Raw genomic sequence first — 27,995 nt, forward strand, 5'->3', positions numbered from 1 at the left:
CAACACTGGTTGAGCCAAAGGAGATGGGAACCGTTTTGCCTACTGAAGGACTGAATAAAAGATATCTTTGTTTAATCTACTGCTGTGCATGTACACACATTAGATCTGTGGGGCTGATGGTGAGGCAAACATGACAGGAATAAGACAACTACACAATTCAGGAGAGGGAAAGACAGAGAGAGGAATAGTACCAAATGTCATTTGGAAACAGTGAACTCCGTGGCAAATGCTGCGGGGGGGGTGGGGGGGGAGTTGCGAGTGGGGATAGTGGCTACTTGGGGGAATCTGATCTAGGAGGAGTCTGAACTGGCAATGACGCCTGCCATACAAGGGGTTATTGGTGACCAAATGGGATTTGAAAGCAACTGAAAATGAGAAATCACAAATAAGATTGTGAGGTACGAAAACCCCTAATAGCCACATACACATGCTTCTGATTCCAGGAACCAGACATCAAGGGACATACTGTATTATTATTTACTGTATTAAAATGCACAATTTTGTGTGTATATACATACGTGCATATGCAAGACGCTTGTGTCTCCATTTTCAATAGCAATAGCAGGATGGAAAGCTTCCCCTAATCAATTTCTATTGCAATTTTATGAGGCTACTCAGTACTAAAATCAAGTTAAGAACCACTCAGCATCACAGCAACTAAGACTGCAACCCAATACATAAATCTAACAAGCTCCAAGATGATGTTTTCCTAGAGTATCTACATGAAAGCAAAACGTCTCATGGGGAATCTAGTTTATCAAAACCTCTGTGAGAAATACCTCAAACTAAACAAGCTGGTAACTGAATTGCCCAAAAGAGCTAGGCCCCTACGCTCAGAACAGCAATATGGGAGAGTCCCAAGATGTGCAGTGCCATAGCTCCACCAGGGAATATGGACTGCTTTGCATCTTAGCCAGACTTTGACTTTGCCAAAGAGAGACTCTTTTATCTTATCCAAAAGCTGGGGAAAGCATGCAGAGCTGTCTGCTTTGGCCAGCTCAGTCTTCAGGAGGTCTCCTCTTGCTCCATCATAGCTCTGTATTTTCTGTTGAAAAAGCCACACTAGAGAAACAAACAAATAAATAAATAAATTTAAAATGTTATTAAATATTTGTATAGGAATTAATTTTTGCTTTTTCTTAAAACAATGTAAAATGAAAATTGCAAGGGTTGCAGTGAGCGAAATGAGTGAATGCAGGACACAACCCAGGTATTTCTTCTGGCAGAGCTGTAAGTCTGAAGCCTACATTGTTCAAAACTCTTCACAACACCAATAATAAACGCTTTGTAAGGTGCAAATATTCTGCAAAGCAGTCCAAACAGGACTCAGGAGGTTTTTCTGCAATGCTCAGAACAGCTCCAAATGCCAGAGAGGTTTCACAACACTAAGAGGCAGATATCCTTCAGCACATAGTTGAAAATATTGCTTTCATACTTAGGCCTTAAAAAAGTTAAAACATCTAACAAAAAGTTTTTTGCTTTGCTGTGTGTGCATTAATGATGCCCACCTTCCAGAGGAGCAGAATAATGAACACCAGCATGAAAAGTCCACCAAAGCAGCTTCTTATAATAGTAGGCAAGGGATCAAACACTTCGTCTTTCAGGAAGATAAGTGTAATCTGGAACAGAATCAAGACCAACTTAGCATACACTGAAGCCCAGTTATTTTTTTCTTGGATAGCTTTTAACTGAGAAAGCTATATAGCTTGAGCTAGTGCTTCATCTTTAAGCTATGTTAGAGGGTGCGTCTCTCCATCTACACATGTAGCTTGTGATACAATATGAAAGAAGTTTTTTTCATTGCAAGCCTAGGCAGGGGAGTTAAATTTACTGAGTCTTCTTTATAAGCTTACAGTAATCACAGTAGCCACCAGTGATGGTCTTTCAGATTAAAGAAGAGTCTGTCTTCATTAGTAGAAGGAATATTGATGTTGGAGTCCTTGAGAGGACAGCAGGCCTTTGTTTTAGCCACTAGTGTTAGATACAGAAAGTTCAACACAGAGCCTTAAAAATACTTCTGATATGCACTAGCAAACATTCTCCTTCAGCTTTTATCCTATAGCCCAAACCTGATTTCACTAAATTCCATGGCACAACAGATGTTTGCTTCAAAAGCTCCTGAATTTAACTTCGGGAACTGTATTGGTTCTCTAGATTCAGTGAAAACATCTTTGTTTCACACTTGCTCGTGCTCCAAAGACCAAGCTGCCTACATGATGCTCTGATACCTCAGCATTATGATTGTCTTCTTCCAGGCCAAGATACAGTTCTTTGTTGAAGGTGATTTTCCCAGGGACCAGCAAAGCACTTCCACTTTTTAAGAACTATAGAAAAAGAAATAAAGGCAACAAAATATCAGTTGCTTTTTGGTCCTTTCAGAAAAATACGGGTTGCGATAGTAAACCCTCATTTGACACTTAAGAACCACCCTGTGCAGTGCTGCCACCAAGCTGTTGTAACTCGCCGATGAGGAGCCGTCTGGAGGCGTGGAAGCTGGCAAGGCAGCACTGCAAGAATCATTTCACAAGGAGCAGCTCCTAAAGTGGAGCAAGGGGATCAGGCTCCTCTTCTGAGTGCCTCCTGGGAGACACTGCCATGAGTAAAACATCCCTCTTGCTCTGCAGGGTCAGAAAACAGCATCAGAGGTGGAAATTCAACACCACCGTGGTACAAAGATACCCTCACCCTGGACCTCTGAGAGGTAACAGATTTTAGCAATAAAGGCATTACTAAGGATTTGATGAGACTCGTTATTCACTGATTCAGGGTTCAGTAATAAACCTCTGCTTGCAGCCTGCTCCCTGCTCACTGCCATTGCATTTTAGTCATAACTGAATCTTTGAAATTTGCTATTGATCATGTGCCCTGCATCAATAAGTTGAGATGCAAAGCGTTTGGTTAATGGTTGGACTTGGTGACCTTAAACATCTTTAAATATAAATGACACCAATCTAAACAATTCTGTGAATAAAGGTCCGGGCTGACCTCAGAACAATCTCCCAGTACCTAAAGCTGACAGTAAACCCAAAGAGGGACTTCTGACAAGGGCATGTAAGGATAGGACAAGAGAGAATGGGTTTGAACTGACAGAGGGAAAACTTACATTAGATGTTAGTAAGAAGTTCTTCCCTGTGAGGGTGCTGAGGCGCTGGCACAGGGTGCCCAGAGAAGCTGTGGCTGCCCCATCCCTGGCAGTGCTCAAGGCCAGGTTGGACACAGGGGCTTGGAGCAGCTGCTCCAGTGGAAGGGGTCCCTGCCCGTGGCAGGGGTTGGGACTGGAGGAACTTTAAGGTCCCTTCCAACCCAAACCATTCCATGATTCCATGAATAAAGATAGCAAAGCAATCTTTTGCATATATACCTGGTGTGCATTGCTTAAAGACAGTTCTACTATCACGGTAATGTTGTCGCCATCACTTCGGAGAGAGCAGTGCACGCTCTGATACTCCACGTCCCGAATACCCTGCAATACAACGGAGCGGCTCAGTCCCCGGCTGTCCGGGGGGTCTGCAGCTGCGTGTCTCCGTGCGGACAGCACAGCCGGTGCCGCAGCCCTCACCTGGGGTTCGGTGCCGCCGCTGTCCCCCCGCGGTCCCGGTCCCAGCTCCCCGCTCACCGCGCACGCCGTCGCCTCCTGCAACAACACCTTGACAGCGGCGCGCCGGCGCCAAGCTCGCGCAGGGGGCGGGGCCTGGCGGTGGCCCCTCCCCCCCCCCAGAGGCGGGGTCTGGCGGTGGCCCCTCCCCCGGAGGCGGGGCGGGCTCGCCCCGTCCTCTCGCCTCCTCCGCCCAGATCTCGCGGTATCTCATTTGAACCGGCGGCGGGCGGGTGTTTGTGTCGGGCAGGGCCCGGCCGGGGCTGGCCGCCGCTATGCCGGTGCGGTTTCGGTTGCTCCGCACCTACTCGCGCCGCGGCAGTGGCCTCCGCCCGCTGCCGCTGCCCGACCGCTGGGTTTCGCCGCCTCAGGACCGTAAGCGGTTCTTCAGCTCGACCTCTGCCGGCTCCAGCTCCGCCTCAGCCGGTTCCAGCGCTCTCTCCGCCCATCCGGACGACTCCGACTTCTCGCCGCCCGACAGGCGCCTCCTCCAGCCGCTGGGTAAGCGCTCCGGCGCCCCAAGGCGCCTGCGGCCCCGCCGCAACAGAGCCGCGAGCAAGGAGAACTCTGCCCCGGGGCCGCCGGACCTCACCTCTCCGCCATCCCTGTCCCCGTGCGGCGCCTTCCGCTCCCGGCCGCAGCCGCCGTGCGCGGTGAGGCGCCCCCTGCTGTGCAGCACCCCGCAGTGGCCGCCGCCGCGCTCCCGGCCCCGCCGCCGCCGGGCCCCGCCGGCCGAGCTGAGCTCCACCGCGGAGCTCTGCTCTCCGCTGCGCAGGCAGCGCCGGGCCCCGGCAGACACCCCCCGCAGCGCGCTGGGGCTCGCTCATGGGGACCCGGAGCAGCTCTCGCTGTCGCCGGGGTTTGACAGCGGGAGGCGGGCGGCAGCCGCACGGTCCTGTTCCGGAGGCACGGGCGGGAGCCCTGAGCCAGGCCCCGAGGCGCAGAGGTCCCCCTGGGTTCTGAGGATGTTGGTGCAGGAGCCCTGCCAGGAGCAATCTCCTTTGTCCTCACAGACAGCCACAGCAGCACTGTCTCCTGTTAACGGCCACCGACAGCACTCTGCCCCATATGATGATGATGCCACTTCTAATGAGCCATCTGATGCGCTAAGTAGATATTCAACAAAAGGAACCTCGAGTTGTCAGAGAGGCAGAGCTGAGAAGTACCAGCTTATGCCAGTGGTGGTTCTGGACCCTCATGAAGTGTCAGTGTGGCTGACAAGCATGAAACGAAACAAAAAGGGAGATACTCAGCTTGCCTGTCAGCAGCCAGCCTCTCCTTTGGGCTTTCAAGGACCCTTAGAGAACAAACATAAAACCACCAAAGTTGTTTCTGGAGAGGCCAGTACCTGTAGGAAAGCTTGCATCAGTGGCTCTAGTGCCAGCCGCTGGAGGATGCCAATAAGGTTTGGTCCAAAAAGGCTCAGAAACAAGAGACAGCAGCAGCCTAAGAACTCCCTTTCCAGACCACAGATAAGGCAAAAAGGAATGAAAAGGGGTGTGCTAGAGATGTCTGTAAATGTAAGCACCAATGACTATTCACTCCTCAACAGCTCCAATTCCTGGGGTAGGGTTCAAGCATCTTTCTCCTTCCATAAGAAGAAGAAAGTTACCATGGATGAGAGTTCCTGCAACAGCATCCTTTGCACCCCTTCCATGAAATTCCAGCTCTCAGAGCTCCAAGCAACGCTATCTGATGGTAAGGCTCAGTGCTCTATTTCGTTTGCTTCCTCCATGGCCCTGCTGGCTCCTCTGAACTCCTCTTCTGTTCTGGAACTAACACTTACAGATGCAGAGAAGGTGTTTGGGGAATGCCAGCAGGAAGGGCCTATTACTTTTGAGGAATGCATTCCTCTAGATAAGATGAAAGATTGCAAGAAGATTGGAGAAGGGGTGTTCGGAGAGGTCTTCCAGGTTGGCAGCGAGAGAGGACCTGTGGCCGTAAAAATTATTCCCATTGAGGGGACTGAAAGAGTAAATGGAGAATCTCAAAAGAGCTTTGGAGAGATTCTGCCTGAGATAATAATATCAAAAGAACTCAGTCTTCTATCTGAAGAGTCTGTGAATAGAACTGTTGGGTTCATCAGGTTGTACTCTGTACACTGTGTTCAAGGGGCTTATCCTAAGTATCTCCTGGAAGCCTGGGACAAATACCATGAAGTAATAGGATCAGAAAATGATCGGCCAGACTTTTATGGGGAGAAGCAGCTATTCATGGTACTGGAGTTTGAATGTGGGGGCAGTGACTTGGAGAATATGAGAAAGAAGTTAAATTCAGTGGCAACAGCGAAAAGCATTTTGCACCAGGTCACTGCTTCCCTGGCTGTGGCGGAACAGGAACTGTACTTTGAGCACAGGGACTTGCACTGGGGGAACATGCTGGTGAAGAAAACTAATGTCAAGACCCTGAGTTATGTGTTGAATGGGGCAACACACACAATCCCCACAGCAGGGATTCATGTCAACATCATTGATTATACCTTGTCTCGGCTGAAGAAGGATGGGTTAATTGTGTTTTGTGACCTTTCCACTGATGAAGAACTATTTCAAGGCACAGGGGACTACCAGTTTGATATCTACAGGCAAATGAAAGTGGAGAACTCCAACAGCTGGTCTGACTATCATCCCCACAGCAATGTCCTCTGGCTGCACTACTTGTCAGATAAACTTTTGAAAGATGTGAGCTACAAGAAAAAGGAAAATACTTCTGCCCTGAAGAAAATAAAGCAGCAGCTCAAGAAGTTCCACAGGGAAGTACTGAACTTTGAGTCTGCCAATGAAGTTTTACAGAACAGCAGCCTTTTCCACTGAGCAAAGGAGCACAGTGTTTCCAAGAACGAAGTTACTGATGCTGCCTTTCTCCTTTACTGCTTTTGTGTATGATCTTTTTGAACATGAGCACAACGAAGTGTTATGGTCGGTTACCAATGTGTACAATATGCTGTAAAAAATGTCTAAACACCCCCCAAAAGTTATTCTACTCTCACACGTTTCCATATGTCCTCTTTTTGAGGGGTGATGTTTGAGATTACAATAAAGATTTCTTGAGGCTCAATTCATGGTTTCAACTCCACAGAAATTCTCTTACCTTTTCAGTCTTGGATTTTTAAAAGTTCTTGTCTTACTCTGTTCCTTACAAATCCTTTTTTTTTAAGGAAAAAAAACCCCAAACAAACACATCAACAACAAAACAAAAAAAAACCCCAAAACCAGTTCTGGGCAGCGGGGATAAAGGTAAATAGTGTCAGGCCAGTTGGGGACAGAGAGGGGAAACTCCACCTTTTGACTTAGTTTTAACACTGAGCTTTTGTTCGGTTTGGCAGAGTTCATACCTGGAATGATGCTACAAAATGTGAATATACAAAGGTTTGGTGGTGTAGGTTTTAAAAACACTCTAAGGGTATTTCCCTCCCCCCTTAAGGACTAATGAAGAGGTATTTTATTATGAAAAATATAGGAGAAGGTACCTGTGTTCCTGATGCATTTATGACTGTCATTATGTTGTGACCGTGTATATTTGTGGGAATCCAAATCTGTAACTTGATAGTAGCATTAAAGCGATTTTCTCCATTTATCTACAGAAGAAAATGCACAAGGTAATAAATGTTCTTCAGTCCTGATTGGAGGTGGATCAGGTGACCTAAATTTGAAGCTATACTTACATTAAATCTGAATTCTTTGTTTTCAAGTAGTCCTTCGCTAACATTCACATACATTGAAGAAACTGGTCTAAAGAGAATGATAAATCAAACCGAGTGGAAGTGAATTAGAGTGTTAAAAATTAGTACATCTAATGACCCATATGCACTAAGTGTAATTAAGAGCTACCATCATCAGATTTGCTGTAACTGGATTGCTGTCTATGCAGTTTGTCTGTATATATGTGTATATATGCAGTCTGTCAATCAGATGCATCTCTGAACTCATCTTGAAGTCTACTTTTTACAAGCTAAGCAGGTGGACACCCTAGGCACCCCCTGCCTATGATAAAGCTTTATTGTTTTGTCTTCCAGGCTCTACTTTTGCTGTCTAGTACCACAGAAAGTGACTTGACAATCTGCAATGCTTGAAATTATTAAGATGGAAATTGCATTGGAAACATACCAGGCATCCTCTAAACCCTTTTGCCTTTAATTGACTAAAGGAATAAAATATAATTGAATCTTCTTAAAACTAACTTACCTGGTAAGGACTGCAGTGAACGCATATCTGACATCAAGGATGTGTTCTTCAGTCAGAATGGTGCTATTTTCATTTATGCTTAAAAAAAGGAATGAAGCCACTTCATTATCTGCCTGCCTTGGTCCTTAATTTTTATGTTTTGGAAAGGGTTAATATTGGGTGTACAAGAGGGATGGAAACAGTGATGACATGGTACAGGAGTGTTGGGGTAGCCCTTTATTACTATAATTACTACAGATTTTGAAAGCTGTCATTGCCTTGAAATGTTTCCCCACAAACCAATGCTCATCTGTGCTTTCATTAATCAAAATATAAAGCCTCTACCCCTCCCAAAACTGGACATTAAATTAATATAGAACCCTTTGGCTTCAACTGTGCTTGCAAGGAAGTACAGCTGCCAGATGAGTTCTCATTTCCTTTTTAAAGGTTCTGTTTAAAAAATGCTGTGTACCAGTCAGTCACCATACATTTTAAAGGCAGGAAGATAACAAGAAAGGAATGTGAATGGTAACTTCCACCCCTTAGATAGCCCCTAATTAAGAAAAATACCATAAACCTATATTTTCATCCCCACTATTTGGAGTGAAAGCTTTTCTTGGAACAGAGCTGGATTATGTATTTTAATTATCTGTTCTTTCTGCTAAGGTGGGAAGATAGTAGAACACACAAGCTTTTAAATACATACTCCACTTAAGGACCTTAAAGGGTGCTGCATCTTTCACTGAAATAATGAAGTATGAGCAAAGTTAAGGTTTTCATAAGGGAAGGAAAAATTTTTCACGTAGATCCAAATGCCTCAGGAGGTTGAAAAGTATAGTTTTGTGACTGATAAATAGTATGGACACTAGGAATTCTGATATACCCTTTCTAGTTCATCATGTACTGTGTGGTGAAAACAGCAATACTCACTTTGTGATATTCACGGTGATTGAAGACTTATTTTGGAATATGCTTTCCTCTAGTTGCCAAATCACTGAAAATTCTGCCTATTTTGAGGGAAAGACAATGAAATATTAATTACCCTGTAAATACTCTTTAACTCTTCAGGGTACTGGTAAAACATAAGGACTAATGTATTTTCTGCTCATAGTTTCCTTCTGGAGAAATCAGACATTAAATAAAGTGCAGGAATATGAAGGCTATCTCTTACCTTCAGAAAATGCATACCAGCCATAAGCTGAATTAGAAAGAATGGCAGCTCTGGTCTATTTGTAGAGATAGAAAATGCAAGAACAGCTACTTAAAGTATCATTTAGAAGTATGGAAAAAGTGAAAATAATGAAATCATGATCTCTACTTACAGTTGTCTTCTTGAACACTGGATACCCAATTCTGCAGTTACAGGAGAAGACTGCAGAAGTTAATGGTACTGGCTGGCCACAGTGAACAGCAGGAGAGGATGGCTGCCAACACAACAGGAATGCTCTTTAATGTTGAATAAAAACAGACTGGGAATTTCAACTCGGTCTGTGTCTGCTCCCATAAAATTAACTAAGTACAAATAGCTCAATAAAAGCTTGGGACTATTAAATCAGATAAACGCAGTATTCAGTCCTAACAACTGAAAGGCTCCTTCCCTTTCCTGTAACTCACAGAAAGTTTTATTTAGGTAGTAAATTAATAGTAGTCTATGCTGGGTTTTCTTTAAGCAGTCTGCTGCTAGGTGAAGAGTTGTTCTATAAACTTACCTCAAATATCACCTTCTTAAAATGCAACGTTTTGGGATAATTCAAGACCATAGTTGTCATGTATGAGTTATCTCCACTGTTTGTTAGTGAAACCTTCATGCTCACTTCTTTAGTGTAGCCCACCACTAATTCCTTTCTAGAAGCAGACAGAAAAATGAGATCACATGTAATTTCTAAGGGTTATTATTAATAAGAGGCCTGATTTCTGATAATTACTCTCTCCAGATGCTTTCACACACAGGATAATGCAATAGCCCAGTTAATTATTCAAACTTCTTCAGAGTGTAGGAAAATGCTTCCTTCTTAATTTCGAAGGCAGTTACTTTATGTAACATTTTATCCTATGTTTTGCATCAAGATAGATTTCAAACATTGTTCTGCTTGATTGGCTTTTCAGGGAATCTCCAGGGTAAAGTTTTACAATGCAGTAAAGCTACCATTTTGTCTAAGGCTGTGTGAACTGAGGAGCTATCTGTTGTAGTGCTATGCTGTGCATCAGCCTAAAACAGTGTCACATGTTCATAATTAAAAATCAGAATTGTGATTTTATGATGACCAGAGCTGCTTAAACCTTGGTCTGTCCTCTAAAACTTCCTAGAACAGCCCAGCAACACCCATGGAGGTGTGAAGTTACAACACTGTGTGAATGTGATGCTAGGGAAAGGATGAACTGAATGGAAAGTAGTGTAAAAAGAAGGACAACAAATCTTGCCTGAGAATTTAAAGAAAACACCTTAAGCACAAAGACACCACTTTATATGAAGGATAAATGCAGAATCTGGATAATGCAATAACTATGACTCACTGAATCTCAGTTGTCAAAGTTAACTGAGCAGCACAGATGGTCTTGTTGCAGTCCTCCTTGTAAGGCAACTGAAAGCAAACACAGAGCAAGTTAAACAGTCCTAATTTTTCTAAGGTAGCAGATTCACAATATCTACATATAAACATACATCCTCTGAGAACCAAAATCCCCATGACCTCCATCAAGAAACTGGAAAAAAAAGACCCTCCAGCGCCAAGTCATTGATGATGTTTTGTGAATCAGCTGCCAGGACAAGGTTTGTTAGCAATAGCATGAAGTCTTCACTGGGGTCAAGGTCTTGTTAAAGAAATGCCACTTGTTTACCTCTGGATTGCTGCAGGGCAATAATATTAATCTATTTTCCAGAGATTATATGTTTTCCTTGAACAAATATGTTCATATGCTCTGCCATTTTACAGCCACACTGTTCTGTAGACATGAGGTTTCTTTCTTTAGCAATAGTTTTATTCACCAAGAAAAATCTGTTTGTGACTGATGTTTCTGGAGAATTTCAACGAGAATTAATAACTGGATGTTGTGTGCATAAGCACTAAGCGTTGCTGACCAACAGTCCAGAATCTCATGAATTATTAGGAAATTAATGTACCATCAACACCACAATCCCTAAGAGCACTGTAACTGTAGTAAGTAGTGTTCATTATTGCTCAGTGCTAAATGTTTTCCTAACATCTCTGTCCTCTGCTTTATGGGCAGATAATACAATATTATAACAGTTATTATGTAGTAAAAAGCTGCCTCTTTACAGAGCTTTATGCAATTTGTTTTACAAGCTGTGATTTGGATTTCAGAGAAACCATGAAAAAGAGCCAGATTAGCTTGTAGGAATGTGACTACTAAAGGGCAAGAGAAGAGACAGGATATCAAACTTAACGTTAAGGTTATTAGAAGTTTGCTGCCTGCTAAATATTGATTTGAAACAAACAACTAAAACTAAAAATTATAAATACAATTTGAATGTGTTTTAAAATTAGAAAGTTAATTTAGAATTAAGTAGAATTTAAAATTGTACATTAGGCAATTGTATAGTTGTTGCTACCAAATACACCATTCAAACAGCAAGTCTTAATACAAGTTTCAACAGAGAGCTCAGTATCTGAGAAGTACTTCACAAAACACACAGGCCACCTGCCTTCACAAGTAGCATCTTACCTCATTTTATACAGAGGCACAGGAGAAAGTCAAAAGTGGTCAAAAGTAAAGCAAGACAGAAAGCTCTTTACTACTGTTTTGGTTTTTTACCTGAAAATGCATTTCTGATGGCTGGTATCTATCCAGCACAGGGACAGCAAACTCCATGGGATCATTTTTGTTCAAGACCTCATGTTTAACTCTCAGAAAAACACTGGAAAAACAGTCAAAGTCACATGGCTACAAGAAAGGAAAAACAAGACGTTGAAAAAATATCTGGGTATTAAAATGCGAAAGTGTTCACATGTCATCTCTGCTTCAGCTTCTAGCTCAGACGTTGTGTTTGGGCCATTGTGTTTAATAGCTATCAGTGGAACATAAGCCTGTCAAATATTTTCTTGCATCACTTTAGACATTTGGTTCTCATAACATCGCCTGGATAGTGTTCAGTGATTCAGTTATGCATTGTGGAAAAGAGTTTCCTTATGTTTGCTTTAATTCTGCCTCTCCTACAATTCTACATCTCCTCTACATCATCAGCTGTAAAATGTGCTCAGCAAGTCTAACACTGGGAATACCCTACTGTAGTATTTTTACATTTCAAGACTCATCATCATGCAGATTCTGTTATGAAATCCTACCCTCTCAACCCTTCTTTCTCATAGGAAGTCTGACCAACATCACCTACCAGTGGGTAAAGCTGCAGTTCAGAGCACATGTGCTCGCTGACCAACAGCTTCCCACTTGCTGTGGTGTTCTGATCCTCAAACTGTACTCTCCTCTTTGCCATCTTCACATCTAAGTCCACTGTGTAGAAAATGTACAACTGTGAAAACTCTGCAAGATTTAAAAAATCCTGTTAGTTGTACCAGAAATTGTCCTCGGTGCAAAGTTTCCAAGGACAGTCATAGGACTGTAGATTTCAGTCTGATCACAATTCCCATTCATTACCTTGTTGAGACACTGGTAAAGCTGAGATTGCATCGAAACATAGTTCTGCTGTAACAAGGCTGTTATTTTGGAAAATGAGGATTCTGTCAGGGTTGAATCTCATGCTGGTGAGGAAGTGGACAACTGGTCTCGAGCTGATCAGTGAAGAAAACATAAGGAACAGAATCAAAGTCTCTGAACTGAAACATTACAGGCAAAATGTCTGAAGAAAGCCTGGCAGCAAGAGTAAGAACTGCTCAGTATTTCCATGGTATTTCACCTGGAGCAGGCTGCTTATTTACAGAAGTTGCAGTTTCTGCTGGGAATGTTCAGAACACACAAAATCCCAGGAGTCTGAAGGAACAGACAGCCAAAATACACCAGTATGGGTAGAGTTTCAGAATTAAACATGCTGTTTATGTTTCCATTAGGTAAACACATTATCTAGGGGTTCAAATTCTCTATCTATAATTTGTTTTCAAATATAAAATGCAAGAACAAAATCAAATCTGTCTGCCATGTCTTACTCTTTGTGAATCACAGAATCCCAAGGGTTGGAAGGGACCTCAAAAGATCATCTCATCCAACCCCCCTGCAAGAGCAGGGTAACCTAGAGTACATCACACAGGAACTTGTCCAGGCAGGCCTTGGATATCTCCAGTGTAGGAGACTCCACAACCCCTGTGGGTAACCTGTTCCAGTGCTTTGTCACTCTCACAGTAAAGAAGTTCTTCCTGATGTTAACGTGGAACCTCCTATGCTCCAGTTTACACCCATTGCCCCTTGTCCTGTCACTGGATATCACTGAAAAAAGCCTAGCTCCATCATCCTGACACCCACCCTTTACATATCTGTAAGCACTGATGAGGTCACCCCTCAGTCTCCTCCAAGCTAAAGAGACCCAGCTCCCTCAGCCTCTCCTCATAAGGGAGGTGTTCCACTCCTTTAATAATCTTTGTGGCTCTGCACTGGACTCTCTCAAGCAATTCCCTGTCCTTCTTGAACTGAGGGGCCCAGAACTGGATGCAATATTCCAGATGCAGCCTCACTAAGGCAGAGTAGAGGGGGAGGAGAACCTCTCTTGCCCTACTAACCACAGCCTTTCTAATGCACCCTAGGATGCCATTTGCCTTCTTGGCCACAAGGGCACATTGCTGGCTCATGGTCATCCTCCTATCCACCAGGAACCCAGTTCCCTTTCCCCTTCACTCCTTTCCAGCAGGTCAACCCCCAGCCTGTACTGGTACATGGGGTTGTTCTTCCCCAGATGCAAGACTCTACACTTGCTCTTGTTGAATTTCATCAAGTTTCTCCCTGCCCAACTCTCCAGCCTGTCCAGGTCTCACTGAATGGCAGCACAGCCTTCTGGTGTGTCAGCCACTGCTCCCAGTTCAGTGTCATCAGTGAACTTGCTGAGGGTACACTCAGTTCCCTCATCCAGGTCATTGATGAAAGTATTAAACAGCACTGGTCCCAGCACTGACCCCTGAGGGACCCCACTAGTCACAGACCTCCAGCTAGATTCTGCCCCACTGACTCAGTTCATAGAATCATAGAATAGTTAGGATTGGAAAGGACCTTAAGATCATCCAGTTCCACCCCCCCTGCCATGGGCAGACACACCTCACACTAAAGCATGTCATGCAAGGCTTTATCCAACCTGGCCTTGAACACTGCCAGGGATGGAGCATTCACAACATCCCTGGGCAACCCATTCCAGTGCCTCACCACCCTCACAGTAAAGAATTTCTTCCTTCCAATCTAAACTTCCCCTGTTTAAGTTTTAACCCGTTACTAGTTATCAGACGTGTGATTGAAAATGAGGCATGTAAATGCAATGTAATGTATGTAATGTAAAGAAATGATCTTTTTTGTCTGAATGACTTACATTATCAGTACTGAACTGCAGACATCAAGGTCTCCTTAGACCTATATCTATGTTAATCATTTCGTGTTCACTATCTCATGCTTGTTCAAAGCTTTACACATACAAAGGGAAAAGCCTTTGCAACTTGAGCTAAAGGCTTTACATTTTATATGATTTCTAGCACTGGGAAATATTTTTTATGTCCCTCTGGTACTGAATTAAAAATAGAATCATTACACCACTTGGAACACAGATTCTAAATTTGTCTTTGAAGCATTTCCTCAGCACACTAAAAAATAGAACTTACTACCTACCGTAGCACAATCACGTTCTCCAGTGATCCTACTGTGATATCTTGGAGACCATCATTAGTGAAATCAAAGCCACCATCAATGGACTGTCCAAAATACTGGAGTCCTGAAGAAATTTCAGAGGCTTTTACTCTCTAAAAGGGGGAAGCATAAACGACTGTAAGTCATGAACTCTCTCCTGTCCTTGGGAAAATACACTTATTTTCAGGAGGCTGCTGTGAGGAGGGTTTTGTAACATTCTTGAGATAGAATCATAGGATCATAGAATAGTTAGGGTTGGAAAGGACCTTAAGATCATCTAGTTCCAACCCCCCTGCCATGGGCAGGGACACCTCACACTAAACCATGTCACCCAAGGCTTGATCCAACCTGGCCTTGAACACTGCCAGGGATGGAGCATTCACAATCTCCCTGGGCAACCCATTCCAGTGCCTCAGCACCCTCACAGTAAAGAATTTCTTCCTTATATCCAACCTAAGATGCAAAATACTAACTCTGAACAGCCTGTAAAGGACGGGCAGGCTTGCAAAAGGTTGTGGTGTTCTACAGCCACCACCTGAACCCAGCAACTCTGCCTGAGCAGACAGGTGAGTAACTACAGCTAAGGAGCAGCTCTGCTGCCAAAACCCATTGAGTCACATAAACCAGCTGACATCTGTAAATTTCTCACCCATAAATGCAAATGACATGTGGAAGCCCAGTGGAAGCCCATCTTCCCAGCCTCATGCTACAAAACCACAAGCTTCTCCCTCTCAAGCTGTACTGAAGCCAATTCCCAACAAGACACATACTTGAGAAAAAGAGCTCCTGATCTTGTCTTTATCCCCATTAAAGATGTAAATGCTGCCAAAAGAGGAGGAATTTGAAAGCTGATCTTCAAGGGGGGCTCCAACTGCAATATCCTCATATCCATCCCCATTGATGTCTCCAATGCTGGCCACAGTAAACCCAAACCTTGCAAAAGGAGAGGTCACCTGCACATTTAAGTGTTCTTTCAAGGTGAAAGATCCAGTCTGAAAAACGTCCAAGAAGGAGTTCCATTTATAGCAAATGTAGCATCAGTAGCTCTTACATTAAAAAAAGAATCTTACTCCCATTAATATTTTTCTGCACATTAATAATTCTTAAAGGTGAACAATGAAGTCCTAAACAATATATTAAGTTCAAGATACCAGCTAATTCTTGGGACAGAAGATTGATCCTTCTGCCTTGAGAGCATACAAATTCTCACACAGAAGCAGTGTCTCTGGACAGCCCTACTCAAGCAGACACACTGAAGCCCTGTCTTTTCTTAAATCAGTAGCAGATTGAGTTGATCCTGGGCTTGTTTCATAATGGAAAGCATCCCATTTCCTCCACCCTATTACAGGAATAAGCCACAAGAGGGTGCACGTTATTTGAATTCTGTCATGCCCAGACTGTTCTACTTCCAGCCATCCTGTACATGACCTGAGCCAATTTTAGCAGAGCACCAAAGAGTGTTTTCTGCTGGTCTACTGTTCAAGTTCACATTTCATTCGAAATGACACAATTAACTTCTATCCTGTATATTATGTAACAGATCCTGTAGTTAGGCTCACAAAACATTTTGTTTTCCACAAGTCCCAGGATGCAAAGTTTTAGCAGCTACCCATGCACACGTTTGTTGCAAGCATCACAAGGAACACTGCTTGGCAGAGCAAGGTCCACACCAACAAACTGCCTTTGTATGGGCTAAAGACATGATATCATCACACTGTGATAAGCGTATACCTTAGGCACAGACTGGGTTTATTTCTTATTACTTCTCTTCTATATTCTAATGATTAAAACAGGCTTGCTGGCTTCAGCCTGCAGTCCTCTACCATACAGGGAGAGCATGTTCAGTGAGAGCACAAAGGAGGAATGTTTTATTTGTCACTACTTAGGCATGGTTGGAAAATCCCCAACATGGAGTGTTTACGCTACCAGTGTTTTTACCTCTGTCTCCAGGCGATAGACATAAACCCTTCCTTCTTCCCCTCGAATGTGGTAAAATGGAGCTCCAACAAGGAGAAGATCTGTCACCCCATCACGGTTCACATCAACTGGGCAGAGCTCAGATCCAAAATAAGATCCAACCTGTGCTCCAGAAAAAGACAAGCAGCTCTTTCACTGGAATTCTCTATATATAGCATTGTAGAATTAGTGTCCTTTGCAGCAGTAAGGCAATTTTTAGAACAAAACACCACATATCTACTTATATGTGGATCATTTCCTATTATTTATTTTATTACAGCCATCCTCAGGGACAGATCCTATAACCAGATTAGCAGTAACAAAATCATTATTCAACAATTTGACAGAGGAAAAAAAGAGTACCACAGCTGATGACCTCTTTCCCCATGAACTATGAGGACAGGACATAAATATAGCACACCCCATTTAGCTAATTTTTTTCCCAGTCTTTTTCCAAATTTCATGATTTCTTCTGCTGTTCCCAAAACATTATGAACAAAGACTCTGTAATATACATCTGGCTAAATCCAAGTGTGTCTGGAGGAGAAAATGCAGCTCTTCTTGAGCAGACAGGTATGTGCAGCCTACCAGCCCCTGGTGAGTGAAGCCCAATACCTGTTCTCCTTGCAGGGTTTGTTTTAAGTGGCCATCCTGAAACACCAACACCTTCCCACTCATGCTGTGCCGTGGAGCTCCAGCCACATACAAGGGTCCATGTTCTGTGTGTACCACTGCCACGCTGTACCCTGGTACATTCACACAAGAACAAAACCAGCTTATGTTATCAGTACCATACTCTATGCCTGAAGGAAAAGAAAAACAGAGTTTGATCTGAGACATAGATCTATATATTCAATGAGATCCAAGAATTTACACCATAACCTAACAGCTGGAGCCCTTAGTTTTGATTACACAGCATCTCATAAAAATACTGATTAGGAAATAGCAGGCAACTTTTCTGACAGCAAAGCTGCCTTAGCAGCTCTTTGGGTAATTGAATAAATCACTGCCCTGAAAAATATGCTTGAACTCTTGATGACTTTTCTTTGCATTTGTCACAGCTCCTGCATGATTATCCATCATCCACACTTTTTTGGTTTCAATTATTATGCCTGCAAGCTGGAAGGTTTATCACCCTTCACAGAAGTGAAGAATACACTATACTCTGTCTAGAAAGCAGAAAGAGATCTTTATGGGGCTTCTGTAACAAGGAGGTAATGGGAGAGGGATTATCCCGACACAAACAAGTCCACAGCACCTAATATTACTTGGTATGACTTTATGGCCAAAGCTACAGTCAGGAGATAGAGGGATCATGAGGCTACAAAGCACTAGGGTGAACAAGCAAGGCTTTATTTGTCACCAAGACAAGCACAGTATAGATTCACAAGCTATTTCTTCTCCAGGCACTTGCATTAAGTGAAATATTTATTAGCTCTAAAAATGCCCCTCATTGCAAGTATTCTTGCACAGTGAAAACAAATGGCATGTGTTAACAGAGTAGTACCACAGGGCGTCATAACTCAAAGGAGAAAACAAGTTGTATTTTCCCAAAAACAAGGAGACAGAGAGTGTTTTCATCAGAATTGATCTCCCTGCTAAATACTGGAAATCCAGTATGATGTCATTATTGCCACACTGCACTAAACACCAACAAACTAAGCAAAACCACAGTCAGGTTATGTCCTGGTTTGAGCAGTAGCAGTCATTTTTCTCCTTCTTGGTAGCTGGTGCAGTCTGTGGTTTGACTTTCAGGCTGGGAACGGTTGCTGATAGCAAGTCTGTTTTGAGTTACTGCTCAAATGCTTGGTTTGTCCAAGGCCTTTTCTGAGCTCATGCTCTGCCAAGGAGGAGGGGAGGCCGGGAGGAAGCAGAGACAGGACACCCGACCCAGGCTAGCCAAAGAGGTATTCCATACCATAGCATGTCATACCCAGGATGTAACCAGGAGAGACCCGGAAGGGTTGGAGCTCTGGGGGGATGGAGGAGGTATCGGTCGGTGCTCGGTCGGGCAGGGTGGGGTGAGTTATGGGTCGGTGGCTGGTGAGATGTTGTATTCTCTTCACTTGTTGTTTGCTTTATCATTATTATTTGTAGTAGTAGTAGCAGTAGTGATTTGTGTTATACCTTAGCAATTAAACTGTTCTTATCTCAACCTGTGGGGGCTACATTCTTTCGATTCTCCTTCCTAACTCTCCAGGGGTTGGGGGAGCAAGGGGGGGAGGAGTGAACGAGCTGTATGGGTTTGGTTTTAAACCACGACAGGTTGTCACTTGATCTCAAAGAGTGGTAAGCCTATTACCTAGGTAACTGTATCTTGCTTGTTGGGCTTCTTTAGATTCATTCAGGAAAACAGCAGTCTTGGTTGCCAGATCATACAGCAGAATTCCACCAGACCAGTCAAAGGCTCCCACTGCACCAAAGATTAAGATTTGCTGCAGAAGCAACATTAGAAAATTAGAAGAGATGAACACAGAGCAATTGCCTCTAGCAATTTAGTATGGAGCAATGTTTTCTGGCTCCTAAACTCCCTGACTTGTGCATTGGAGATCCAGTTGATAGCCTTGATTTCTGCCAGCAAAATCAAAGCTATCAAGTGGAGATAGCTCTTCTGCCCAGTGGAAAAAAAAAGGACACAGTGGTTAGAACAGGAGTCAAAAGATAAATCCCATCCCTACTCACAGACTATATAAAAGTGGTATTTTTGCTTATCTGACACATTCAAAGTAAGCAGTGGCTTGCAAAGAAGATTTGACTACATGGGTCTCACAGTTTTGCATCACCATAGTTTCTTGTGGGAGACCTCCTGAAACCTCACGAGTATCACAGCAGTACAGCATACAACCATTTAGCAGGGTTAAATGCAGAACACTTACCTTATCCAAGATCTGCACACTGAAACCAGCTTGTGCAAGTTCATATTCCAGAGCATCACCCTGTGTACCTGAGGTTACAGCAGAAACAGGGTTAGCTACTTTCTCCTTATGTCTCAAAAGGTAGTAGTGAAATAGAAAGGTTGCTATTTACCTTCTATACCAATAATACTCTGCTGAAGGGTTGAAATCAGCCCATCTAATGCTGAATAATTGGTCACCTGAAATACATTAGTGTCATCTGGACCAGAAGCAATTAGCCGCAATTCATTTAGGGCCTTTGGTTTTTTGAAGGCATCTCCCACCTGCAGAAGAGATGCAAACCAAACAAAAGAAGCAGCCTTTAGAGGCTTCTTACCCCCACCTAATTTCTTCAACAGTTTGTGGAAAAACCTCAGCTTCAGCAACTATGTGTAAACCTAGGAATAGCAATTGAATCAATGAACTGGACAGCCTCAGTGTCTCCTGGAGCCAAACCATTGCAAACATCTTCATGTAACTAGCTGGTGCTATATTCAGTTATAGATTTTTGCTGTATCCAACAATTAATTTTGGAAATCAACTTATTACAAGACATCACAAAATTGAACATTTTCATGTCCTGAAAGAATGATAAGAGATAGAAGGAATATTATTTGAGGAGACATAGAGCAGGTCTGAAAGTAAACTTCAGACTTCAGGACAAAGGCTTGTTGACAAACACACAGGTTAATTTGCTGGTTTCTCCTTTTCTCTGCCCCCTGGTCCCACCAAGAAACAGAATGCAAATATACTCCAAGTACATTCCCAGCTTACCCCAATGGCATAACGCTTGATTCCTGCCATTTTGGGTGAATTTATCACAGTTGTCAAATTCATTTCATCCAGGAGTATTTCCCCATCTGTAAGCACAATCATGATCTTGGCTGCATCCTTGTGGGACCCATGACTTTCAGTGAAGATAGAATCCCTGGAAAACATCAAAACAAGGAACTTGGGATGAAAGTTGAAGCTTCCGTCCTTGGAATAGAAGGAAGAGTCCTGCTGAATTATGCACTTGCAACAAACAGTTACAGGAAGGAGGCAAGAGGATCCACACATCTTCATACTCACACATCTTAAAACTGCTAGGGGTTGTCTCTCTTTCTATTGCTTCCTGAGTGCCCCCACACCAAGAATTAGGCACCAACAGCTGGTTTTTATAACCCTCTAAAACAAGGCATAGGAACCACTGCCTGCCATTCAACCACTGCCAGATGGACCTGAATGCTTCCAGGATGGAACACTGCTTTCAGGACCTGAAAGTCCGTAAATGTCCCTCTCCTGTACTCATGAAATGCCCCAGAAATTCATCCCCTTAATTTCTTGTGCTCTTTTCTTACTTACAGGACATGCTGCATGGCAGATGCTGTTTTTGTCACATTGCACACTTGCACAATATCAAGTACTTTCTGGAGGGTGGCACGAGGATCCCAGTTTTCTCGCAGGTCGAACTCAGTTCTGATTTCAAACCCATACTGCACCACTGCAAAATTGCACTGGAAGGAAGCAGCAGATAAGCACCTGCTTGTGACTACTGTTGATTCATCTTTGCAATAACTAGCCCAGAAATTCCAACAGAAATACTAGCCAGACTATGCAGAAAGGAAGATTTTTTTTCGGGAGAATATGGATTTAAGTATGTCTAGTGCAGACACAGAGATTGTTGTAAGTATGAAAACCAAAGCACTATCAGTTCAGGGAGAAAAATTGTTTTGGGAAACACTGATTTCAGTCCTTGCATTTTCGTGCTGTTTGGCCCACATGCAGGCTGCAGAGGAGATTGATTACCTGTGATATTACTGAATTGTTCCTTTATTGCTTCCTGCTGCACATTGCCTTTCCTTGGAGTACTCCTAGGCCATGATGCTCTGATTAACAAAGTTTGGAGAATGGGACCATTTCTTTGTTTTGTATTTGCACCCTAGAATATGGTGTCATTTGAACCATTTGGGAGACAGAAGCTTTCCTAAAGTTGTTTTGTGGATGACACTTCTCAGCCTCACAAGAGGAAGCAGCAGAGTACCTTCATGCAGAATATGTAACTGGAGTCAACAAGACTGGTAATGTACCTGGCTGAAGAAGCAGTCTTAACTGGTGCTTCTGTGATTGCAGGTACAGATGTTACAATATAGGAAAAGAGACAGGACACCAGAGGAGAGTCATGACTGTCACCTTACAAGAAAGCAGAGATGGGCAGCCAGCAGAGGTAGGGATTTCTGAGCACACAAATTAGACTTTCTGTATCAACAATGATATTGGGATCAAGACTGGGAATGTACTGCTGAGATGTAAGCAAAATTATGTTGAAAATACCTGCCAGTCACAGAAGTGCTTTTCCATTCTAATAGAAACAAACCTGTGCAGTTTCAAATTCCAGTGAAGAGCAGCTTAAAGCACAGCACATTCTCTAGCCTGCTAAAGAAAGAGTGGAGAGTACCTGAAAGCACTTCTCATACAGCGTTTTCATCATCTTATGGATGAATCCTTTTGCTCTTTCAAAATCCTCAGGCTCGATGCTCCCTGATCCATCCAGGACAAAAGCAATCTCAGTTCCAGAAGCTGCCCAGGAAAGTAAAGGAATGAGAAGGCAGCAATCAGCAGTCTTGGTCAGAGCCAAGTTCCTTATGCAGTGTTATTGATCAACACACAAGTCATCTCATGCAAGCAAGCAACTGAACTGCACCAAGACTGCTCAGCTGTCATTCCAAGCATGACCTACATCTCAGGTCTGGCAGCTCATGGTGCAGCAACTCCCCATACTTTGTCAGCTCATGACAGTCCCTGGCATGATTCTGTTAGAAGATACTTCACCACATACGCAAGCCATCTTCCTCCTCCTCCTCTTCATCCTCCTCCATCCAGGAAGGGAGCCTGCTTTCACCACTGTCATTAGGTTTTCTGTGCCCTGGTGCTTCAGCTGGAGTATTTTCAGCTGAATCAGGAAATGAGTTTGAACAAAGAGGACAGGGTGGGTAAAAAAACAAAAGGTGAAGCAAACCCTTGCATTACTGCCTATGGGGTGATTCTGCTCCTTGGTGCCTGCCAGCTGAACTCTTCCTCATCCCTGCATTCAATATTGTGTTCAGGTGCAAGACTACAGGTACTATGGAAATACGTGGGAGTTTTGAAGACTGTGGGAATCAGGACTGCATCTTAAAGCTGCAGCTACAGTTCAACAGAAATTAACTGCTCTGAGCACACCCAGAAGGGCAGTAATTTAACAGAAACACTGAGCCTGCAGTGGATGTATGGTAAAGCACCTCTTTCTGTACTGACGTTATGGCTGCAGGTCACAGATGCCAAATATGATCCTCTTGTCCTGTCTCTCTGAAGAGAACTGTTGGTAGTGTAATAGAAATCACTTGCTGCAACTTGCTGTTACTGGGCAAATGACTACCAGAACAGGTAAGATCTGTATATGAATTTACATTCCTTGAGCAATGAAACTATCCCCCATTACAGACCCACTCTATAAATTACAGAGAACATAGATGTGTCAGGAGTGGGATTTCTTCTACCTGAATCTCTCAGAGTCTCTCTCTCCAGGTCTGAAAGGAAACTGTCAAAATCTTCATGTGTGGACAGAATGAATCTGTCACCTCTAACTTTCTGCAGCTCTTCTGGGACCCACTGATTGCTTATGAACTCTCCAATCTAGGGAGAAGACAGGGAGATTAACACATTTCATACACAGACTGAAAAACCAGCAAATTCCCAAATTGCAGTTAAGAACTTCAAAGCTCTTAACAGGAGGGAGTTTTCTGAAAGCTTGGTAAAGCAACCCTGAGCCTAGATTCCATAGAAAGCCTTTATCTGCAAAGAAAAAAGAATAATAAAAGCTCTAGAGCCACAAGACATACACAACTGAAACGCTTCTGTTTCTAGGATATATTCCTTAACTCCTGCAAAATAAGCTCTCTGACATCAAGAAGATGGAGGCCTGAGTGAAATGGAGGAGCCAGATTGGACATCCTACAAGTCTAATTCATGGCTACTTTTTCTTTCACCCACTGCTAAACCATAAAAGCAGACACATGGGATGGATGGAAATATCACTTCCTTATATATTGCTTTGATGCAACAAAAGTATGACTTTGATGTTGCTTCCCACTCACCCCAGGAGCATAGAGTTTGACCCTAGCCATGTCCAAGGAGTTCATCACATTTCTCAATCTATGGTTTTCCAGAAGCACTTGCCCAGATGCCATGACAATGATTATCTTGTTAACAGCCTGGCTGGAGTCATGGCTTTCAAAGACTTTATCCCTGTGGAAAAAGAAGCCAAGAGGTATTTCATGGGACAAGTCATGTCTGCAGAGGTAGAAATGTTGATGGCAGGGTGCTGATGTTCACTGAGCTCTCAGCCCACGAGAGCAGAGAGGTGTAAGGCAAACATGCAGCAGGATTTATGCTTTCCAGGGAGACTGGCTGTCCACAACAGGTAGCTCTGACTTCACGAGCACTTTCACAAATAGCAGATGGGGCATTTTTACAGTGTGGGTCAGTATTGTTAGAGTCATGCTACTGAGAGGAAAACGGAGTCAAGAGGGAAAGCATGACCCCAGAGATGCAGCAGATCAGTGCAGACGGGAAAACACCTGCTTAAATCAAGACCCAAGTGACTGAATCTTCATTTTGAAGCCCCTGTGTCAGCCAGAAAGGATTTCACACCTTGCCTCTTGGCAATTACTCATTTACAGCCCCCAGCTGGCAGAGCCTGTCACTAAGAGAAGCATTGGAAAAGTGAAGGTTTTGAGAGTGTGAGATAAAGAAGAGAGATGTGGGAGGCTGCACTGATGCACATAAAACAAGGAATCACTTGAGTGTTCCTGGAGTTTCCTAAGACACATGAACTCACAACACATGCTGCAGTGTGGCTGCAATGTCAGTCTGTGAGCTCTGCTGCTTGATGTTCCTGACTTTGAAGAAAGCAGTTCGTTTGTTGCAGCTCTCTTGCAGGCTCAGTTCAGTTTGGATCTGGGCTCCATCCTGCACCACAGCAAACCTGATCTGGAGAAAACAAGGCAGTGCCAGAGCTGGTTAGACAAGACCTAAGGCAGGACCCCTGAGGCCCTCAGAATGCTCAATTTAGTCCCAAACTCTACTGCACAAGCACAAAAAAGCATATATTGCAAGCAATAGGTATATTATCTTTATCACTCTGTCTCCATCACACATTTGTATTCCAGTGATCCCTTTTGGATCAGCTCCAGGAACTGACTTTATTTCCTTTGGCTCAACACAGTGATTTATCTGTCTGAAGTTCCTGTATTTATCTATCTGGCTAGACCTTTTGTGAGCATATGGCTCAGCCTCACTTTGTCCCCAGATTTATTTAAATCATTTAAAGTAATAGCTTATACACCATACTCCTTATTTTTGCATGTCGTGGTTCAAGGTGCCCTGAGAGATTTGCCTGGTAAAATATCTAAGCATGCTTCTAGCATGAAAATCCACTCCTAGCTCTTCCACTTCCCTCTTGAGCTACACTTCCTTCTTGGCTCACTAACATTTAACTCTTGCATTAGAATATGTAGAATTATTACCAGCATCAATGTGAAGTTTAAAAAGCAGTAATTACACAAACTAGGAGACTTTCCATTCTTCACTAGAGCTCTGATCCATCCTGCCTATCAGATTATGAAACCCTGAGGAGGTTCACACACCTTTGAGCATTTCTGCCACATTGACTTCATCAGATTGAGGATAGAGGTCTTGGCATTTTGGAAATGGTCTGGCTTGGTGTTCTCTGATCCAGCCAGAATGACAGCAATCTCTGTTCCCACTTCTGTCAATGCAGTTAAATACAAAAGAACATTTGAAGGGATATCTGAACAGCCCAACATTTAACAAGGGTTCAAGTATTAAATAACCAAGAATTTGGCTACTACACCATCCAGCTGTTTTAAAAGCAGGTCTAGCTGATATGGTCTACACTGTAGTGACAGGTTTTATTTTTCAAAATCTCAGCTAATGATGATTGTAACAATGATTGAAATTTACCATTACAGATAACCTTTAAGACCTCAATCTTTTTCCTCCCCAGCTCTCTCCCACCAGATGAATGCAAGCTGCTTCAAACTCAGCTGATACAGAAGGAAGTAATATTTGTACCTGTCCAGTACTTACCTTTGCACATTGAGCTGTTTCGTGTGCTACCAAAGAGCTCCCCACAAGCACTGCTGGTAGTGTCTGTGCTGACAGAGCTGCTCCCATCAGTAATCTTGTTGCTGGCTTTACTTTGAATGCCTTTTAATTTGGTCTGGACTAAAGAATTTAAAAAGCAAGAAAAAAAACACACTCTACCTTATGAAAATTCTCTTCTAATAAACACATCTTAAACTCAAGAGCTATTTTCACCCAAGGGTACCAGACTTGCAAAAGACCTGAGATTCAGACTGTTAACAGCAATTAGGCAACTGCATATGGAATGAGACCATCTAGGTGTCTAACTGAAACTTCTCAGCTTATTTGCAGTGATAGCAAGAAGCAGAGCAAGGCTGGGCAATCAAACCAGCTATCTGCTCCCTTGATTAAATGCCCAGTTCAGCTGGATTGAACCATCTTTAATGCTCAGGCACTGTTAAAAATCTCAGTGGATGTCTGTCATATCCATCCACTGAGAATGTCAATGCTTTTCTAAATTCTGGCTTAAGAGCTGGATCTTTTGGATGCATGGACACCACAACAGGAGCTCCCTGCTGCTGTGTGCTAATCTGCAAGGCTGAACGTTGTAACCCTGTTGAAGTCACTAGAATACATGTTAAAATCCAGCTCTAGGTCTCTCCCAGTGGACAGCACATCAGGAACTCAGAAGGCCCTTGCTGTTAGAGCAGAGCCTCAGGCTGTTATTTCTGTCCCCCTGCAAAGGCACAGCACTGGCTTTGCTCCTATACCCGTCTTGGTGAGGTTGAGGAAGGCTGTACTGTGCAGGTCAGTGGTGAGCAGAGTGCAGACTCCATTCATGTCCTCGGTGGTAGTGAAGGCTCGGTGGTGCTTCTTCTGCAGGCAAGCCTGTGGCACAACAGGAAAAGCTAACGAATGAGGAGCAAAGCTGTAGGCAGAGGATGATTGAAGATGCATATGGCAAATATTCAGCATCCCCTGCACAGCATTGAAAGCCTAGTGGGAGTAAAAAAGCACCTTCCCTGAAGTGACCCCCGCCACATGAGGCTACCCAGGACTCCAGCCCCGAGCTGAGGCAAAGACTGGGGCTCAGGGCTAAGCAGACTGAGGCATTAGCCTCCAAACTGGTGTCTCTCTTAAGCCTCCTCTACCAATCCTCCCTTTTCCTATGAGTGGGGGTGGCTGCGGTTAAGTATAAGGTCCCTTGCAGGCCTCAGCTGATGAGAAGGGCCCTTCTCAGTTTTCCATCCTGACTGGCACCATCTGGCTTTCTAACCAGCCAGCATCCAACCAAGAGCTTTTAGCCTTTGTCCTTATGTTAATGTCTGCTCATTTTGTTCATTTGCATTTCCCAGCAAAAATACACAGCATTTTTGAAAAATACAGCTGTTCTCAGCCAAGGAGATTTTCATTCCCTTACCAGGATCCAATCTGAATTCCTGTCAATAGCTATGCCACCTTCCTGGACATTTTTGGAGCCTTTAATATTTCCTGAAATTGAATGAATGATTGAATGAATGAAGAACAGAATTGGAATTGATACAGTACTTGTCAGCCTTGGGCAAATAGAATAAACACAGAGAAAGGCTACAACTACTGAGATCAGCTGTATCTGCTGTCCCAGAAGGACTCAGGGTTAATGTTTTCAGCAACTGTGACAGTATTGAATGTACTGGAAACAAGAAATGTTGCCTTGTATTTCAACAGAATTTAGGTGAGGATTTAAGCTGTAGCCTATGGGCCTTGGCAGTGTGCTCAGATCCCTCTTGAGCACCCAGCCTGTGCACCTCCTCTTCCTCATGGCAAAACAAGTATGGGGAAGGGGAAGCAGGACTGTACCTCGCAGAGGTATCTCCTGGCACTGGATCTCCTCCTGCAAAATGGTGCACTTCCTCAGCCTGCCCAGCCCTTTGTCTACTGAGGAAGTAGCCAAAATCCTGTGGAATGAGAATAAAAGGTGGAAAAGAGGGAATGCAGCAGATTTGAGCTGAATCAGGTATTAACATGAAAACACTTATTTTCTCCTACAAATCATCATCCTTCCCATTATCTGAACATTATCTGAATTCAGCAGAGCTATCCCAGATCAAGGAAAAGGTCTGGAAGTGACTTGCCCAAAGAATACTGGAGACAAAGGGAGGCCAGAAGTGCAGCAAGAAAGTCCACCCACCATATAGCTGCTGTATGAAATGCAGATTGCTCTTTAAGTCAGCCAATATCTGCTCAGGGGGTAGAAAAGTTTATTTACTCTGAAATTTAAAATATGCTGCCTGCTACACAGCCTGAGCAATCTGCTCAGCATAATATAGCTTATCTCTACAGGGACCACGTGTGGTTGGCTTCTGTTCACTGACCTAGTCATGCATTTCACTTCCTCTACAGACCAAATAGTTTTCAGTTTCCAACTCTTTATGGTCTTCAGACCAACCTCACGACATAACTCTTGATAGCTGGTGGGTGCTCTGACTGGTG

General features: G+C 43.5%; 1 protein-coding gene across 1 annotated transcript; it reads right to left on the reverse strand.

Annotated features, from left to right (window-relative positions):
* Positions 1–919: 919 nt before the first annotated feature.
* On the reverse strand, positions 920–27,961 carry LOC101880961 (integrin alpha-E). The gene is made up of 35 exons (XM_034068964.1): positions 27,957–27,961; positions 27,363–27,460; positions 26,944–27,014; positions 26,294–26,411; positions 25,527–25,664; positions 25,064–25,185; positions 24,256–24,407; positions 23,513–23,663; positions 22,916–23,051; positions 22,216–22,329; positions 21,835–21,956; positions 20,742–20,893; positions 20,172–20,325; positions 19,531–19,681; positions 19,380–19,447; positions 18,806–18,938; positions 17,119–17,249; positions 16,486–16,626; positions 15,318–15,539; positions 14,530–14,660; positions 12,370–12,503; positions 12,107–12,255; positions 11,530–11,658; positions 10,270–10,337; positions 9,465–9,600; positions 9,078–9,179; positions 8,686–8,762; positions 7,777–7,854; positions 7,257–7,323; positions 7,062–7,169; positions 3,560–3,634; positions 3,362–3,463; positions 2,229–2,324; positions 1,509–1,619; positions 920–1,062 (listed from the first exon to the last, which is right to left on the reverse strand). Exons 1-35 carry the CDS (start codon positions 27,959–27,961, stop codon positions 1,006–1,008), a joined length of 3,999 nt encoding a protein of 1,332 aa, XP_033924855.1. The 3' UTR covers positions 920–1,005.
* Positions 27,962–27,995: the final 34 nt, after the last annotated feature.

This window comes from Melopsittacus undulatus, chromosome 13 (assembly GCF_012275295.1).
Source record: "Melopsittacus undulatus isolate bMelUnd1 chromosome 13, bMelUnd1.mat.Z, whole genome shotgun sequence".
NCBI lineage: Eukaryota > Metazoa > Chordata > Aves > Psittaciformes > Psittaculidae > Melopsittacus > Melopsittacus undulatus.

Excerpts from the sequence above, each read along its gene's own strand:
- LOC101880961 (XM_034068964.1), bottom strand. Across the intron at positions 16,627-17,118 it reads AAACCCTGCAAGGAGAACAG|GTTGGATCTTATTTTGGATC; the intron begins GTATTGGGCTTC and ends TCTGGAGCACAG. Across the intron at positions 7,170-7,256 it reads ACAAAGAATTCAGATTTAAT|ATAAATGGAGAAAATCGCTT; the intron begins GTAAGTATAGCT and ends TTTCTTCTGTAG.